The following is an 18,898-nucleotide window of genomic DNA, read 5'->3' as shown; positions in this document are numbered from 1 at the left end:
ACCCTCCATGTGAGGTTAAATGCGGGTTGTAAAATGGGGTGTCAACAGAATGCCCCTCATTGGCAAAGCTTGAAAAGCGAATGTCAATGTATGAAAGAGACACTTAACTTTGCAGTCAGTATTTAACTGTGATGAATGTATGATGCATGTAAATAAAAATGCAAATGGTCGTGTTGTGGATCAAAATTTGGACCGAATCTTGAGGGAGATTGCCTACGTACCTCTTGGTGGGAGGATCAGGTCTAAACGTAGTTCATGCATGCAAATTTTTTTTTTTTTTTTTTTTTTTGAATGAGTACAAGACATGCTTACCAGTGGTCAGGACAAAATGTGGATTTCAGTCGTGCTTTCCAAAGGACCAACGATCTTGAATTTTTGACGTACTTCCCAAAGGTCCAAGGATTTGAATTTTGGACGTGCTTCCCAGAGGTTCAATAGATTTGAAGTTTGGACGTGCTACGCAGAGGTCTGATGGATTTGAAGTTTGGACATGCTTCCTAGAGGTCTAATGGATTTGTGAAAGGTGATATTTGTGCCAATGTGTATGGGTCCTTTACCCTAGTTCCTACAAAATAAATATTTTCAATTAGTAACAGAGTTATTCATTGAAAGAAATTGGACATACCAAGCCAATGCCCCTAGTTTGGGACATCTTACATGTTATGATGAATGTTGAGTGTGGATAGCTAACTTGCTGTTGCGACCACTGGAGAATATGGAAGGAGATCGCAATCTACCATTTGTTTTGGAGATCTTTCATTTGAAGCTATGCTCAAGAGATTTATCCTTTGAAGCTTTGACTCTAGAGATTTTTTCATTGAAGTTTTCAAAATTTTTAATGAAGATTTGTTCATTGGAGATTTTTCCCATGAAGATTTATTCACTAGAGATTTTTCCTTGAAAATTTGAGAATTTTTTTGAAGAGTTATCTTGAAGATTTATCCTTTAAACATTTGAAAATAAAAATTTAAAAAGATTTATTCATGAAGATTTTTCCTTTGAAATATGGAGATTTTTCCTTGAAGATTCATTCTGGAGATTTTTCCATTGCAATTTTGAAAAAATTTAATGAAGATTTGTTCATAGGAGATTTTTCCTTTGATGATGTGAAAATTTTTAAAGAAGATTTATTCATTGGAGATTTTTCCTTTTGAAGATTTGTTCATGGAGATTTTTCCTTAAAGATTTATTTTGGAGATTTTTCCATTGGATTTTTGAAAATTTTTTAAGAAGATTTGTTCATGGAGATTTTTCCTTTGGAATATGGTTTTGGATATTTTTCCTTTGAAAAATGGAGATTTTTCCTTTTGAAGATTTGTTCGTGGAGATTTTTCCTTGAAGATTTATTCTGGAGATTGAACTTTTGAAAAAATTTAATGAAGATTTGTTCATGGAGATTTTTCCTTGAAGATTTATTCTTAGAGATTTTTCCATTTAAGTTTTGGAAATTTTTATTGAAGATTTGTTCATTGGAGATTTATGATTTTGGAGATTTTTCCTTTGAAAAATGGAGAATATTCCTTTTGAAAATGGAGATTTTTTATGATCACAAAGTGAAGAAGATGAAGTTGGACAAGAAATGATGAAGATTTATTCATGAGGCAAGAATGATGATGATTTAAAAAAAAAAAAAAAAAAAAAAAAAAAAAAAAAAAAAAAACTAGATTTTGAATGAGAATAACTTTGGTTGGAAGTTGATGCGGATTGCTGGATAAGTCCTTGCTCAATTCCCAATGCCCCTAGTCTGGGGCATATTCCATGCTTAGATTGAAACTGAATTCATTTGATGTTGTGACCATTGGGGTACATGAAAGAAGATCATGGTCCGCCATCCTTGATTCCTACAAAAAGGCTTTCTTTCTCTAGCTTGTTAGAAACCAACTATCGTGTGTTGAAGTACAAATTTTCGGGCCTTGATTTTATTGGTCCACTCATAAAATACCCATATGAGCCCACACATTATTTAAAACCCACATAAATATTTCCCATATGTATTACCCAAATATTCTCCATATTATTAGGCTTTCACAAATACTCCATACCCAAGCCCATAAATGCCATGGATCCTCTCACAAATATTGCCTATTATATCCCACATATCATCCAACTTAAATTCTCCACAAAATATGCTCATCATATCACTACCAAAATTGGGCCGCAAAATTACACTATCCCCACACAAAGCCCAAATTCCAAAGTCCCACTACGATGTGGCTAATTTCAAAGTCCCACTACGATGTGGCTAATTCCAAAAGTCCCACTATGACGTGGCTAATTCCAAGGTCCCACTACGATGTGACCAATTCCAAAGTCCCACTACGATGTGGCTAATTCCAAAAGTCCCATTATGATGTGGCTAATTTCAAAGCCCGCTACGATGCGGCACTATTTACAAAACCCGCTATGATGCGACACTATTTACAAAGCTCGTTGCTACACGGAAATACTTTACAAAATCTCAAAATCATTTTCACAAAGCCGAAATACTTATTTGACATCTATTTTCACAAAGCCCAAATACTAATTTGGCACTATTTAACAAAACCCAAATTCTTATCTATTTTTACAAAGCCCAAATTCTTATTTGGCATCTATTTTTACAAAGCCCAAATGCTTATTTGGCATCTATTTTTACAAAGCCCAAATTCTAATTTAGCACAATTTTACAAAGCCCAAAATACTAATTTGGCACTATTTTATAAAGCCCAAATATTATTTTGGCAATTCTTTCATAAAGCCCAAGTATTAATTTGGCAATTATCTTCACACTATTTTTATAAAAGCCCAAATGCTAATTTGGCATCTATTCTACAAAGCCCAAAACCATTTTAGCAATTATCTTACAAAGCCCAAAATAAAATTTTGGCAAAAAACAATTACTTTATACTCAAAGCTCAAATGTTGATTTGGCACTTATTTTGCAAAGCCCAAATAATCTTTTGGCAACTATTTCATGAAGCTCAAATTCTACTTTGAGACATATTTACTAAATTCAAATATTATTTTAACATTTATTAAATCCCTAACTCATGGGAAATACAAATTACTCATCTCTCAAAAGAATATCTCTTTCACAAAATTTTATGGGAACTATGTCTATTATTTCCATAATCAACTAACTATAAAGCCCATGAATATCACCCATGGCAAAACTACTCATCTTGTAGGGTTAACCAAGCCCAAGCAAGCTTATCAACAAAGCCCAGCTGGGTCAGGCCAGCCCACACACAAATCTCAACAATTGAAGAACACGTGAACTGATCAGCCAAATTTCAGCAATAATTAAACAGCTGGAGGCCCTTCCCATCAAGTCCCAACATGTCTAATCAGATCAGAAAACAGACACGTGTCCACCAGGGGATGAATCCTTTCTCCACATGCTGAAATCCCATCATCTCTCAAGTGACATAAAGTTAAAGGTGATGTGATAAAAAGCTGGGAAAGCTGGGAAAGCTTCAGCCAGCTGTTACTTCTTTCTCCTTCAGCTCATTTAGTCAAGAAACCAAAGCTGCCATGACCAGACCAGTGAAGCTCCTGAAACGACACAAAAATCAGCTCATTTTCATACTAAAAATATGTATTCTCTGGTTCATGAACTAAGCACATGAACCCCAAATGGGGAAACTTAGGGAAATGTGGTTTGAAGGGCACTAAAGGGATCCCAGCAGAGTTCCCAACAAGGGCTCCAAGGTTGACACCTGGCTTGGGGTGGTCCAATCTGCCCTAGGGAACTCTGATTCTAGTTGCAGCATATCCAAGATCATTAGCCTAAAGCATGCTCTAATCCCATCAGCCAAGGCTAATCAGCATTCAATGCTAAAGCCAGAAACCTAGTTGTTATTGCCCAAAACAGCAGAAACCTTCTAAAGTTAAGCTTACTACCCTTAGCTAAAAATCTTAAGAACAATTCTCTAAGGATTTTCTAGAGATTGAGGAAGATTTAACAAAGATTATTTGCTAATCACCCCCTAAAAACCCTAATATAAATGGAGCTCTCCATTAATGCTTCAACCAACCAACAACACACTAAGACATACACCAGAAAAGATTCTGCCTTAACCTCTCTGCTTAAGTTTTCTCTAAGCTCTGAAAAAGCCTCTAAGTTCTTAGTTTCAAGCATGGAAACTAAGTTCCCCAACTCCTAACTCACAAATACTTTCTCATAACTCTACTCTTAAACACTTACTTGCCCCAGTAGAACATTCTAGTAGTACTACTATACACTCTCACTCATTACTCATACTACTCACAAATAATCCTCTCTACTAACTACATATATTATATTCATGAGCATGCCATGACAACATAATGATCTTGCTGCGCTAGCTGGGATCTCTCTCTCTCCCTTCATCTCATACTAAGTCTTCTTCATTATTTATTATTATGGAACTTACGATATTTATCTACTCATTTACTATCAATGGTTATGATGTGACTGTTACCATAAAGTTTTTCCCTCATATTGTTGTATTAGAAGACTCATCTCCAGAGCTAACGGATGATGAGTCCGAAAATATAGATATTTCCCTTAGTCTGTAAAGTAACTAACAGCTGGAGACTTATTTTGTTTTGTTTTACTTTACTGCTAGGCTATTTTCTACAGGAATACCTTAACAGCTGGACCTTTTTCTGCAAAAACATTTTTACCGCTGGGCTTTTTCCTGCAGAAATACTTTACTGCTGGGTTATTTCTTACAGTATGTTTTTCAACCATGCTGACGTGTTCGCTGTAGGGATTGTTCATGAGCCACTCTTGACAGTTCCAATCTAAGCCCAAGGCATGAAATATAGTGGACTTCTTGAATCTTCACCGATAGCCTTTGGGCCATGCATCAAGCCCATCGTCGAGTTTCGGTTTAGACCCTCCGACCCAACTTAAATCTTATTTTCGGGAAGGAAACTTTTTCGCCCCCGACATTGTGAAAACTTGCACACAATATAAATAGGCTAACGCACCAAGTTTAAACATGCTTAATGCAAACAAATGGGCTTAACCTAACATGCACCCAAACAATTTTGTCACATTGTTTTGACTTTGTTCTCCAAGGTTGTTTGGGTGAATGGGACCGAGCCTTTGCAAGGCTACCTACGTACCTCTGTCATAAAGGATCAGGTCAAGACATAGTTAAAGAGAACTGGATTTTGAAAAAGAATGATTTTTTTTTTTGGGAAATGAGATTTCACTTCTCTTTTTTTTTTTTTTTTTGGGGAACAAGAGGTGATCTTTTGAACAACCATTTTGGCAAATCAAAGTGTTTAAGAATTAAACAAATCTCTTTGATTAGGAAGGATCAAGATCATTAAACTCATGTAATCAAATTTGCTTCATCCTTTTGAACATCATCAGATTAAGTCTCCAAAGGCAATCAAGAAATGAAATGTGATAATATTTATGAATCACATTATTGGGTGCAAACTAGGAGAGTGCTCCAAGTTTGGAAGTTCTTTTGAGTCATTTTGAGAATTTGAGAAATTTTTTCTCGGACATGTCATCTTGCGGGGTTTGACAATTTTAAGCATTTTTTCTTTTTAATTGAAGAGAAAATATTATTAGAGTTTAAGATGAGCCTACAATTAGCAACATTTCAAGGAGGTCTTATTCATGGGTTGTAATGTAGGTTGGGTTTGGGTTATGAAATGAAACTATGAAAGATATAAAAGGCTCAAAATTCCCTATGATGTTTCCCCCAAGTATGCATTACTCAAAAATCAAATATTGGAGGAGTTTTCCCATTTCTTCTTTGTCATCTTCTCACTAGTCTTCATTGGTCACTTGTATCAACAATCATTTTTGTGCTCATTCCTCTTGAATCATACCTTTAGACTTTCATCTTATAAAATTATTCTCTTTTTAGGTTGCATCTTCAAGTTTCCAATTTGGTAGGATCTTCCATTTTTTTTTTCTTTTCTTTGGCCCTAACTTTTGCCTAGACCACCCTTTTGGGTTTTCAGCCTAGCGGGCTTCTTTTTGTTTCTTTTTTTTTTTTTTTTTTTTTTTTTTTTTTTGCCCTAGCTTTTGCCGAGACCACTCTTTTGGGTTTTCAGCCTAGCGGGCTTTTTTTCTTTTTTGGGTCTTAAATCTCTTGATTGAATGAACTTTTGGGGACCTTTTGCCCTCCTTGTATTTCTCAGCTTAAAGATTTTCGGTCATTTTGATGCACTCTCTAAACTTCTTTCTTGCCTCAATGCACTTGCACTTTCTGTGCTTGATAAATCTTTTCCGTTTTTGATGAACTTTCTATTGGATGAACCTTCTACTCTTCTTGGCATGATGAATTTTAGGTTCTTCAAACTTGATGCACATTTTGCTTTCTCTCACATTAATGGAATTTCATTTCTCTTTCCTTGATTGAGTGAAAGCTCATTTAGCTTAATGAATTCTCTACTTGTTTTTCATGTCTTCTAGGAGAGCTTTATCAATTAGCTTCAAAGCTACAAGGTCGACTCCTCCTTAACGTGAGATTTAAGCATGCATACTTTGAATTTTTCCCACCCTAGGTTTAGATTTTAGTGGGTTCATGTGAAAAAGAGGCTAAGTGTTTGAAGGCTCAAATGGGCTACAAGGCTAGCAATGGATAATGATCGTTCTAGGTATTAGGGAATAATCTTCTTTAACCAAAGATGGCCTCCTATCACTAGTAATGCTTGCTTGTAGGCACAATGACTTAAGCTCTTTTAATAAATTCATCTTAAAAGAAAAAGTATGAATGCTCTAATGTTGTGAAACAAAAGACTTTTGAAAATTGGATCAAGTGCATGGATTCTTGGGATTTCCCGATGGATGGGTTCTTTTTGATTGCCTTTTGAGACCATTTCTTCTTATATTCTAAGTCAAGTAGCAAAAATCTTTACATAGATCAAATGAAATTAATCATTCCTTGGTACAAGTTGATTTCTCAAGCCTTTAAACATCAAGATTTAGAAAATGTTTTGTCCAAGGGATCCTCATGTACCATTTTGAAAAGGAGACTTTTTTTTTTCTTTTTTTCTTTTTTTGATCTTGAAAGAGAAAAAAAATTGGGTCTTTTTGAAAAAGTCACCAGGAAATTCAATGGCCCTAGTTCAAAGATTTTTTTTTTTAAATGACTCAAAGGCCCAATGCCCCTAGTCCAAACACTTTCTCATTTGAATTTTTTTTTTTTTGGAAGATTTAGGAATCTTGGTTTTTTTTTTTTTTTTTTTTTTCAAATATATACATGAACAAAGTACATCAAATGCTACATGGATTTTTAGAATTCAAAGAAACATAGAAACATGGAATAAACCAACAAACTTTAATCTTAACCATGATGTCACAAACCAAATGTGGAGTGAGGCAAAGTTGGGCCACTTGCTTCTTCTTGGTCCATTTAGGATGCTTGAGACTTGGTATGCTAGAACCTTGATTTTGATGAAATGGTCTTTGCTTGAAATGGCTTGGGCATGCACTTGGAAAGCTTGAGCCTTGATTCTGATCTTTCGGTATTTGCTTGAAATGGCTTGAACCTTGATTATGATCTTTTGGAAGGCTTGAACCTTACACTTGGAAGGCATGCATCTTGTGAGCTTTTGGCCTTTGATGTTGATCATGCGTATACACCTTTGATGGGCTCAAGTGGTGGGCTTAGAATGATTCAAGGAACAATTTTGGGTTTCCATACCAAGTAGAGTTCAATCGTAGGCTTTTGGGCTTGAGTTCATTCATAGCATAAAAGGTTCAAACAATTATGATGGGCTCAAGCGTTGGACTTGAGTCATCATGGTTCAAACAACGTCCATACACGTGTAATGCAATGCAATTTACATGGACCGACCTAAAGGTAGGTTATGTTGGTCATTACAACATGGGTAGAAGGTAGGTTAAAGGTTCCCACAAGCTAGAACGTCGTACCTCCCAACTTGTGACGCCAGGAGCGCTGCGTTGGTCCAAACGGTACAGTTTGTCCCTATGAACCACCATGGCATGACCATGATGATCCTTGTCGCGGTGGCTGGTAGGTTCATTGTTGGGTATGTGAGTCTCAGGAAGACCACAATCCACGGCTAATACTACCGGGCTTTCAGGCTAGCACACAAATAAAATAAATTTTATTCAAGCAAATGATGCATAACATGCAATATAATGACATATTAGACATATTATATACAAAAAGTAATAAACAAACAATGACATGGTTGGCCACCATAACCTAATTGAAGCTTAGTCCTCAATATCCCCAGTGGAGTTGCCACTGTGAGAGACTGCACCCTCAACCCGTTTTATAGGATGTTGGGCCAAACCCACGTAAATGGGTAGAGTTTTGTTATTGCCTCTTAAAATGGAGGTTCGACTAGTTATATTTTCCCCTCTAGATTTAGGGTTTTACAATGGAGTTGCCACTTATTTAATTATTGGGATAAATAAGAAAACCAAAATTGAAAAATTCCTTATTTTATTAATTTTCAATTGAATTTACATTGATCATAAGAAAATTAAATGGCTTTGGTCCTAGATACAATATAAGATAAAGTACATGGTTTTGTTTCCTAGTTACAATTTAAAAATAAAAAATTACATGGATAAGCATTTGATCTACTAAGCCTTGATCTAAGCTCGGAGGCTATGTTACAAGGTGGGAAGGTGTTAGGCACCCACCTTGCTCGGTGAAACCGGTCTTCTAGACTATGGTGGCCAACATTCATATCACATCATCCAATATGTTATCAATCAATTTGCATGTTGAATTTAAAGTGTGTGCATGTGATAAACCCTGACTAAATTTATTTAACATTGCATTTGAATTGAAAAATAAACTCTAGTGAATGTGTGTGAATGGTGATATCCTAGATTTAAGAATTTAAAAGAATTATTAAACAAACATCTTTTTCATGTTTTTTTATGTGAATTTAAGATCGAAACTAGTGTTATGCATGAACATGTGATGAACAACCAAGAACATATAAGAACATTTAAGAACATTCAAACATATTCAAGAGAATTTAAATAGTTACTACCATGCTTTAATCCTAAATTCTCATCATGGCAACACAAAAAACAAGTTAGGGAAATAGATTACACTTTCATGCAAGATCCATATGGTGGAGGAGGAGACTCTTGGTAAAGGTTCTAAGGATTGAGGAAAAAAAGAGTTAGGAGAGAAAGAGTGAGTTTCACTCAATACTTTAAGTCTCAAGAAGACCAAGATATGACAAGATTACTCAACTTCACTAGAACTCAAGAGAGGGAAAGAGAAGGGGGTTTTGTGTGTTTTGGAATAAAGGAGGGGATGGTTTATATAGTAGTGGTCGAGGAAATATGAATGGAAGGTCATTTAATGAGGGTTGACAAAAAATCATGAATCTAGACCTCATTTTAGCCTTGGGAAAAATCTGATGTATTAAATGTAGAGATTGGTGGGAGTGAGAAGCAAGTCAAAATTCGGTTTTTCTGTAGCTGCTGCAACAGCCTGTAGAGCCAATTTCGAAAATCATATTTGACTTAATTCTGATCGGAATTGTCTCGTTCTTGTACTCAAATTGAAGCCCCAGATGTGTAGTTTCTGGGAAAATTAACCTTATTCACAGATTCAAAATATTCTGAGAGATATCGATGAAATGGTAAGCAGAGGTCATTTGTTAGAAAATGATTTCAGCACAATTAACATTAATATGTCCCAAATTAGCCCCCAAATAACATTAAATGACTCAAATCACTCCCATTTCAAACTTAATTGGTTCCAAATTTACCCTAATTAAAATATAATTGTATAAATTACTCATTGAATAATTAATATTTAACTATCTAATTAATTAGGTGTGTGCAACTTTGCCATAAAATGTAGTCCTAACTAACCAAATTATGACACATTATCAATCTCAAATTAATTATAATTATAGTCAATTGGAATCAATTGTTTATAATCGCGTATAATTAGACTCAATTTGTGATAGTACATCTCGGCCATTAAAACTTGATTTGATGATAACTTTCAATCTGATGATCCAATTAGGGCTTATGACCAGTCGATTTGATCGTTACAGCATCAAGATCATTTTGGTGAAATGAGATTAAGGATATAGTGACCAGAATCAAGATGCATATTTCCAAGGCAAAATTACCTTTTTACCCTCCATGTGAGGTTAAATGCGGGTTGCAAAATGGGGTGTCAACAATTTAAAGTTATCATCAAATCAAGTTTTAATGGTTGAGATGCGCTATCACAAATTGAGTCTGACTATATGTGATTATAAACAATTGGTTATAATTATAATCAATTTGAGATTAATGACGTGTCATAATTTAATTGGCTAAAACTACATTTTATGGTAAGGTTACATATATTTAATTAATTAGATAGTCAAACTTAATTATTCAATGAGTAATTTGTGCAATTATCTCTTTAATTAGGGTAAATTTGGAACTAATTAAATCTGAAATGGGAGTGATTGGAGCATATTAATGTTAATTGAAAACTAATTTGAGACCTATTAATATTAATTGTGCTGAAATTATTTTCTAACAAATAACCTTTTCTCATCATTTTGTTGATATCTCTCAGAATATTTTGAATCTGTGAATGAGGTTAATTTTTCCAGAAACTAGATATCCTGGGCTTCAATTTGAGCACAAAAACAAGACAATTCCGATCAAAATTGAGTAAGATATGATTTTTCAAATTTGGGTCTACAAACTATTACAATAGTTACGAAAAAACCGAATTTTACTTGCTCCTTACTCCTACCGATCTCTACATTTAATGCACCAGATTTCTCCAAAGTCTAAAATAAGGTCTAAGTTCATGATTCTTTTTGATCCTTTGTCAACCCTCATTAAATAACATTTCATTCATATTTTCTCCATCACTACTATATAAACTCATCTTCTCCTCTATTCCTAAACAGTCGGAAACACTCTCTCTTCTCTTCTCTTGAGTTCTAATAAAGTTGAGTAGTCTTATCATATCTTGATCTTCCTGAGACTCAAGGTATTGAGTAAAACTTACTCTCCTTGTCCTAGTTATTCTTTTGTACTCCACCCTTAGGACTTCTACCCTCCATGGTGTGGATCTTGCATGCAAGTATAATCTCTATCCTTAACTCGTTTTTCATGTCGCTATAATGTTAATTTAAGATTAGAGCATGCTAATATTTATCTAAATTCTGTGAATATGTTTGAATTTTCTTAAATAATCTTATGTGTTCTTCATATGTTCTTGGTTGTTCATCACATGTTCATGCATAACACTAGCTTTTATCTTAAATCCACATATAAAAAAATGAAAAAGAAATTTGTTTCATAATTATTTCAAATCCTTAAATCTAGTCCACACATTTTCACTAGAATTTATTTTTCAATCTAAATGTAATGCTTAATAAATGGAATTAGGATTTATTCACATTAAATTCAACATGCAAATTGATTGACATATTGGATGATATAATATACATGTTGGCCACCATAGTCTAGAAGACCTTTTTCACCGGGAAAGGTGGGTGCCTAACACCTTCTCACCTTGTAACATAGCCTCCAAGCTTAGATCAAGGGATCGATGCTTATCCTTATAATTTTCAATTTCTAGATTGTAACTAGGAAACAAAACCATGTACTTTATATTAGATTGTATCTAGGACCAAAACCATGTAATTTCCTATGATCAATGTAAATTCAATTTCAAATTAATAAAATGAGGAATTTTTCAATTTTGGTTTTCTTATTTATTTCAATAATTAAATAAGTAGCAACTCCATTGTAAAACCCTTAATCTAAAAGGGAAAATATAATCAGTCGAACCTCCATTTTGAGAGGCAATAACATGACTCCACCCATTCACGTGAGTTTGGCCCAACATCCAAAAAAAGGGGCTGGGGTTGCGGTCTCTCACACTAACTCTCCTTTGTTGTGAAATCCATAGTAAAAGTCTTTATCAAACCTACCATTCAAACTATTACTAGTATGTATTTCTCTTCTTTGTTTTTTTATTTTTTTATTTTTTTAGGTTTTGCTTATGAGTCATAAATGAATTTTTAAATCCATGAAATCTATCATATAAACCTCCATAAATATTATTTAAGAATTACAAATTTTGTATTCTCTCCTACAATAAGGGTTCCATTTGTATTTGTGTTATGTTTATATGTGTGTTATTAGATTAAATTAATTTTCTTTAGAAGTAAAATTTTTACATTATTATTTCTCATTTTTATTTTTGTTGTTAATGATATTATATGTGTGCAAAAGAAATTTTCTAACATTATGAGCATGTAACTTTTTTTATTATTTTAAATTTCACTATAATTAATTTTTATTTTGGTTTTTACAAATATCAATATCCATACCTATAATTATCACCCACACCACATTTAAAAAGTATTCATGAAATTAAAATTTTTTTTTAACATAGCATGTTATAAATATCAACAACATATTCCTTCACAAGATTGCTGTGGGGCCCGGCCCAAAACAATGGGCTACCTAAACACAGGCCCGTCCGAAAAGCATCATGTCCGAGGAGAAGTCATAGCCAAAACGTTATTCAAGCCCAACTACGGTAAAAGAAACCTGTCCGAGGAGTAACATCTCCTCGGACGCTACGAAGTCCAGGCCAAGAGCTCGCCCCTACCACTGCAACTCATCCCCCAAGCATATAAAAAGAATAAAACCCAAAATATCTCATGGAAAGCTGCTACCGCCACATTAAATGTGTCACAACCACCCTCTTGGCCGCATTAATGAGGAAAAGACCCCTGAACAGTACTACCTTGACCACTGCAACTCACAAGGGGATGATAAAGGTGTCTGATAGGACAGGTGCTCAAGTGGGGGCTTAGATGATCAACAAGTGTAAGGTTCAGATAAGAATAATAGAGCTATATAATGTAATAGAGTCTCTCAAAGAGGGGGACGAGAAAAACTGTATTCATCACTTAGGAAATAAAAGCTTCTGGGGAATATTCATTCTGGTGTTTTTATCCTTGCAACAACCTTCTCCATACCTAAGTCCGACTAGGTTCACTGAGGCTAAGTTCTTTCACCCATCCTCTACAAACATTTATTGTGTGTTGCACTTTGGGCCAGGGCCTGATCAAAAGGGTTTGGGCCAGGAAAATCGTGCAACTACAATTGCTATTATAGCAATTAATATTAAATCTACATCATGAAAAGGAATTCAAATCTTAATATGATCATGCAACTATTTGCTTGAACTAATAATTTTTTTTCTAACAATTGTCTTTATCCTTTTTATCCATTAAGACTTTTAATATTAAATCTTCATGACTCTCCACTCATTTTTAAGGAGATCTCATTTAGATAAAAGAGGTCATTGGTGTATCAAAACATAACTCTAGATAAAGGTTTGAAAAATAAAACACCATGTAGCCATTGGCACTCTCATTATGCATAATGTTTTACTTAACCTAGAAAAATTTTCTTATATATATATATTTACCTATTTATTTTTTATAAAAATAAGTGGGAGATTGTTGGATATTTTTATAAAAAATATCATATTTATTTTAATACTCATTTATGTGAATTGAGGAAATAATTATCCCTTAATGACAGATACATTGATTGCTAAATTTTGAAATTCAAATATAATTCAAAATTTAAATAGCTATTGTTAATAGTTTTTAATTAGGAAATCTCTAAATATTAACGTGATATTAATACCATCATTGTCAACATATTTGCTTCTTCTCTTTTTTTTACAAATATATACTTTCCATTCTAAATGTTTTGTATTCAAACGTTCTTATTTGAATATGACATAGTAACATCATATATGGAAGATTTTTCAGCACTTAAGTGTACAACTATTGCTGAATTATTTTATGTTATAATAAGTTATTGTGGGGGATTTCCCGCACAAGCTGTTTGTCCGCTTTGGGGAGCCAAGCTTGCATGGTTTTGTTCTCAAGGACGAGTATGGGAAGACTCCTCTGGGTGCAATCCCACATCGGCAAGAGATGCGCCCCACTCATGCCTTAGAAGCGCTTGGCACAAGCATGAGTGTACCACTACTACACATGTGTGGTAGTGGTAAGTCTCAAAAACTACTAGCGCATGCTGTCTATAGTGGGGAGGCATGCCCTTCGGGGTAACAAAGTCGTGCGGTCGGACGTGTCTCAAAGACTGCCACCCAAAGTGGACAATACCTTTGATGGGCACTGTCCTCAAAAGTGCCTTTTTGTGGGGGATTTCCCACACAAGCTGTTTGTCCACTTTGGAGAGCCAAGCCCGCACGGTTTTGTTCTCAAGGACGAGTATGGGAAGACTCTAGGTGCAGTCCCACATCGGCAAGAGATGTGCCTCACACATGTATGGTTGTGGTACACTCATGCTTGTGCCAAGCGCTTATAAGGCATGAATGGGGCGCATTTCTTGCCGATGTAGGACTACACCCAGAGTCTTCCCATACTTGTCCTTGAGTACAAAACCATGCAGGCTTAGCTCCCCAAAGCGGATAAACAGCTTGTGCGGGAAATCCCCACAGTTACCATACATACACAAGTATTTACTATTTGGTTTAATGAAAAGTGGTCAAAACAGCTAGCAATTTTCTGTAATATATATTCAGAAATTTTCAAAAATATATTGTAATAATGTTCAGCAACATTATCTATGGGGCATTAATTTCATAGCATTATGACCTTTTCTTTGTTCCCGACGTAGAAATTGAGTTTGGCAAAGACAATATTTGATGTCCGTTTTATATTATATATATAGGAAGAAAGAAAGCTATTTTATAGGTTAAGAGTGGGCATTTGCCTCATACAATAAAAAATGGAAGAATAAATCAATTTTACTCCGAATTTAAAATCAAAATCATCAACATCAGTCATGTTAAAAATATATAAATTTGCAAAGTTGCTAAATTATTTATATTTCATTATTTATAATTTTTTTCTCTAAACTTTTGCTCTCATCAAATTCTCCCCTAATCTCTTTAGGAAGATAATAATAAACAAAAAAAAATGAAAAATAATTATTTAATAAAATAGCGTGCAGAATAAATAATTTGATATTTGTATTTTTGGAACAGTGGATGTATATATATATATATATATATATATATATAAAAGAAGTAAGGTTCATGCATAAAAATAGACACTAATTTTTGCAATGCTATATTGTAGGATATTCTTTTAATATTTGCAGGCCCATTATTATTATTATTATTTTTGGTTAAAGGGATAATATATATAAAACTAAGAAGCCAAAGTAGCTAGGTTTGCGGCTGTAAGCCTACAATAGTTAGTCCCATTTACATCAGAGCAGATTAGAGCAGTAACAAAAGATGGAGGAACATCAAAAACACAGAATTCTACATCGAGATTACATCCATTCTTTGCTAGAGCATCGGCGCAATGATTAGCTTCCTGAAACACATGCTTCACCGTGGCTTGAGGCAGCCTGTTTAGCAACCACCTGCAGTCCACCAAGTAAGCCCATTATTTATATATTCTTTAATGCTTTAATTTTTGCAATGCTCATTGTCATTGTTTACTCATTGTTGGCCAACGTTCGTACCTAATCCTGTAGCATATTCTACATCATGATGCCTCTACACCTGCCTTACATTTTAAGTTTTAACCAACCTTTCCAACCTAGACTTCTTGCTCCATAAATATAATTCCCGACACTCCTCTTTATTTCAGAGCCTGATCATTATCATCCTTTAAGGAAATTCCGAACCCATTTGCCCATCTCTCTTCGATCTTAATTGCAATGGCTTCAACCACCAATGAGCTAACCCATGATTTCCCACCATTCTTCAAAGTATTCAAAGATGGCCGCATAGAGAGGTACTCTTTTCCCATTTCCAATCATCATATCCCCACTGGGCTTGACCCAAATACTGGGATCCAATCCAAAGACGTGGTCATCTCGCCCGAAACCGGTTTATCAGCCCGAATCTTCATCCCCAAAATCAACGGCCCAGATCAAAAGTTACCACTATTCATCCACTACCATGGTGGTGGCTTCTGCTTTGGATCACCGTTCGATACAACTGCTCAAAAATATTTCACATCATTGATTTCCCAAGCCAATATGATTGTTGTTGCCGTTGATTATAGGCTAGCCCCAGAGCACCCACTACCGATTGCATATGATGATTCATTGGCCGCGTTGCAGTGGATTGCTACTCACTCTAATAACCAAGGACCCGAACCGTGGCTAAACGAGTACGCAGATTTCGGGCGGGTTTTCTTGGCGGGTGAGAGTGCTGGAGCTAATATATCCCACTACGTGGCAGTCCGAGCTGGCGCCGCGGGATTGGCTGGGTTGAAGATTGTTGGGGTGCTTATAGTGCACCCTTTCTTTGGGGGCAAAGAGTGTGATGAGATGTACAAGTTTATGTGTCCTACAAGTTCCGGGTGTGATGATGACCCGAAATTGAACCCGGCAGTGGATCCGGATTTGTCTAGGTTGGGGTGTGCTAAGGTTCTTGTGTGCGTGGCAGAGAAGGATTGGTTGAAAGATAGAGGGGTGGCTTATTATGAGACTTTGGGTAAGAGTGGGTGGGGTGGTAGTGTGGAATTCTTTGAGACTAAAGGAGAAGACCATTGCTTTCATTTGATGAATGCTGATAGTGAAAACTCTAAGGTCTTGTTGAAGAAGTTAGTTGATTTTATTATAGTGGAATAGACTAGTGTGGAATTCTTTGAGACTAAAGGAGAAGACCATTGCTTTCATTTGATGAATGCTGATCGTGAAAACTCTAAGGTCTTGTTGAAGAAGTTAGTTGATTTTATTATAGTGGAATAGACTAGAGTGTTTATTCATTATTTGATCCCAAAAGGAAGTGTGTTTGAGTCATGAGTTATAATAATTCGGCCGTGGTAGTTGTACCCATGTTTTGATGTGATTATCACGTAATGAATAATATAATTGATGAATGCGAGTTTGCCAGTTTGGTAATATGCTTTGTGCACAATTTGGTTTTTGTTCTTAACACGAAATTGTTAGTACCATTTTCCAACAAAATAAGTATGTTCTTAGTGGCTTCACCACCACCACCCCCAAAATATATAAATTAAGTGTTAAGTATTAAGAGTTTTGTAGTTCAACTAGCACTTTTTAACATTTTCAGTAAAAATATTTAAGATTCAAATATCACTCTCTTATTATAACTATTGAATTTATATCAACTATTTCTCTTGGTTTAAAAAAAAAAAAAAAATCATAACTTTAAAAAATAAAGTAAATTTTAAAAAAATTACAATAAAATTCCTAAGGATTAGCATAATTTTTTTTAATTATTTAAATTTGATAGTTATAAGGGTAAAAGGAGATTTAAATTCCAAATATTTCTATTGAAAATACTAAAAAATACGAATTAAGACACAAGAATCATCATAAGAAATAGTATAAAAAAATAGTTTTTTTCTTAAAAAAATGTAAATAAAAAGGTGTTTCATTTCGCTCTTCTTGGCTAATTTGTCTATACTCTCTATACACCTATCGGACTCCCTCCCCGCAGTCGTGAAGAAATGTAGTCTTGTAGTGACGTGCACTTGGGTCCGAAACCCTGTACTAATCAAAACAAACTAAACCATGAGACCTTGAATCTGAAAACCTGGCTCCAAGATGAAGACTTTGTGGTCTTAGTCTTCGTATATATGGGTCCGAATCTTCAACCATTGAATCAACAACCTTGAATTCCAAGACCCATGCTACACACCAGACAAACTTCCCAAGAGCACTTGGAATTATTCTTTCTCTGCTTTCTATGGTCCTCAAACCTAGGAACTTTTATGAACTTGCTTTCCACGCACACCGACAGTCATAGATAGTCGGTACACCACTGTAGCAGTACATAAAATTATTCAAAGCATCATTTTCCAAACATCTGTATCTAGAAGACACAAAAAGAAGGGATGTTGATTTTTAGCGAACTATTGGCATAATCGCTTACCAGTTACATTTCACGGGCCTCGGTTTTTAGTAGATTGTTATCAGCATCTCCAAGTCTATGGCGCTTTTTCAAAACAATTTTTTTTTATTAATAAATTGAAGTACACTTTTTTGCCCTTAATATTTAGGATTATCTTCAGATTTGTCCAAGACTTCTAAAAGTTTCATTTGAGTAGTTTTAAGACTATAAATTATTTCACTATTTTTTTTGTCACAATTTTGACATGATAAACTATAATTGGTTAACAATTACTTACACATAAACCCACAATTTTTTTTTATCAATCACATTCTACCATATCATAGTTGTGGTAAGAATTTGTGAAAATTTATGTATTCCTAGACTTTTTCCTTACATTTTGACACTTAATTTTTGGTTCAGTTTTCAAAGTATCCTACCGCCCAATTATGTTAGCAACTCTCTGTTTAGAGGTGTGTAGCCAACCCATCAACCCGCTAAAACAAATTCAACCCAACCCAACCTGCTGGCTTAGGTCGGTTTTTAGGAGTTGATGGGTTATGAATTTTTTTTTTTAATAGCGGGTCGGGTTGGGTTCGGGTCATAACAATCACAAACCTGCTGGGTAAGGACCTGACCAATCTATATATTGAAAATTTAAATTATATATTTAATATATATTATATAATTAATTTTTTTTTCCAATTTTTCTCCTATTCGGCTCTTCCTATTACCTCGCAAACCTAATAATCTTATTTCTCTCTCTGCTGCCTTCCACTCCTACTCTTTTTTGTTTATAACTAAGTTGTGATATTAGTTTATGTATATTTTGTTTATCAACTTAGTTGGATATATTTTGTTATAACTGAGTTGGAATAATAGTTCACGTATATTTTGTTTATCAAATGAGGTGGAAAGTAAGACTGTCCATGGGATGGTCCGAGTCGGGTTTGTGCCCAACCCGAAACCAACCCAACAGAATTGGGTGGCAAAAAATCTCACCCACTCCCGACCGTCGGAGTAGACGGGTCAAGCGGATCAGGGGTAGCGGGCAGGTCAGT

General features: G+C 34.8%; 1 protein-coding gene across 2 annotated transcripts; it reads left to right on the top strand.

Moving 5' to 3' along the window:
• The first annotated feature begins 15,206 nt into the window (after positions 1 to 15,206).
• Positions 15,207 to 16,898, top strand: LOC126705782 (2-hydroxyisoflavanone dehydratase-like). 2 transcript variants are annotated; one of them, XM_050404981.1, is made up of 2 exons: positions 15,207 to 16,567; positions 16,688 to 16,898. In XM_050404981.1, the coding sequence occupies exons 1-2, from the start codon at positions 15,689 to 15,691 to the stop codon at positions 16,727 to 16,729; spliced, it is 921 nt and encodes a 306-aa protein (XP_050260938.1). In that variant the 5' UTR covers positions 15,207 to 15,688; the 3' UTR covers positions 16,730 to 16,898. The 2 variants fall into 2 exon arrangements, with proteins under 2 accessions (XP_050260938.1, XP_050260937.1); XM_050404980.1 differs by having other exon boundaries at positions 15,208 to 16,898.
• The last annotated feature ends 2,000 nt before the right edge of the window (positions 16,899 to 18,898 follow it).

The sequence above is a fragment of the Quercus robur genome, chromosome 11, assembly GCF_932294415.1.
Source record: "Quercus robur chromosome 11, dhQueRobu3.1, whole genome shotgun sequence".
Classification (NCBI taxonomy): Eukaryota; Viridiplantae; Streptophyta; class Magnoliopsida; order Fagales; family Fagaceae; genus Quercus; species Quercus robur.
This window is presented reverse-complemented; position numbering and strand designations above follow the sequence as displayed.

Excerpts from the sequence above, each read along its gene's own strand:
- LOC126705782 (XM_050404981.1), top strand. The coding sequence starts at position 15,689 with ATGGCTTCAACCACCAATGAGCTAACCCATGATTTCCCACCATTCTTC. Across the intron at positions 16,568-16,687 it reads CTGATAGTGAAAACTCTAAG|GTCTTGTTGAAGAAGTTAGT; the intron begins GTCTTGTTGAAG and ends GAAAACTCTAAG.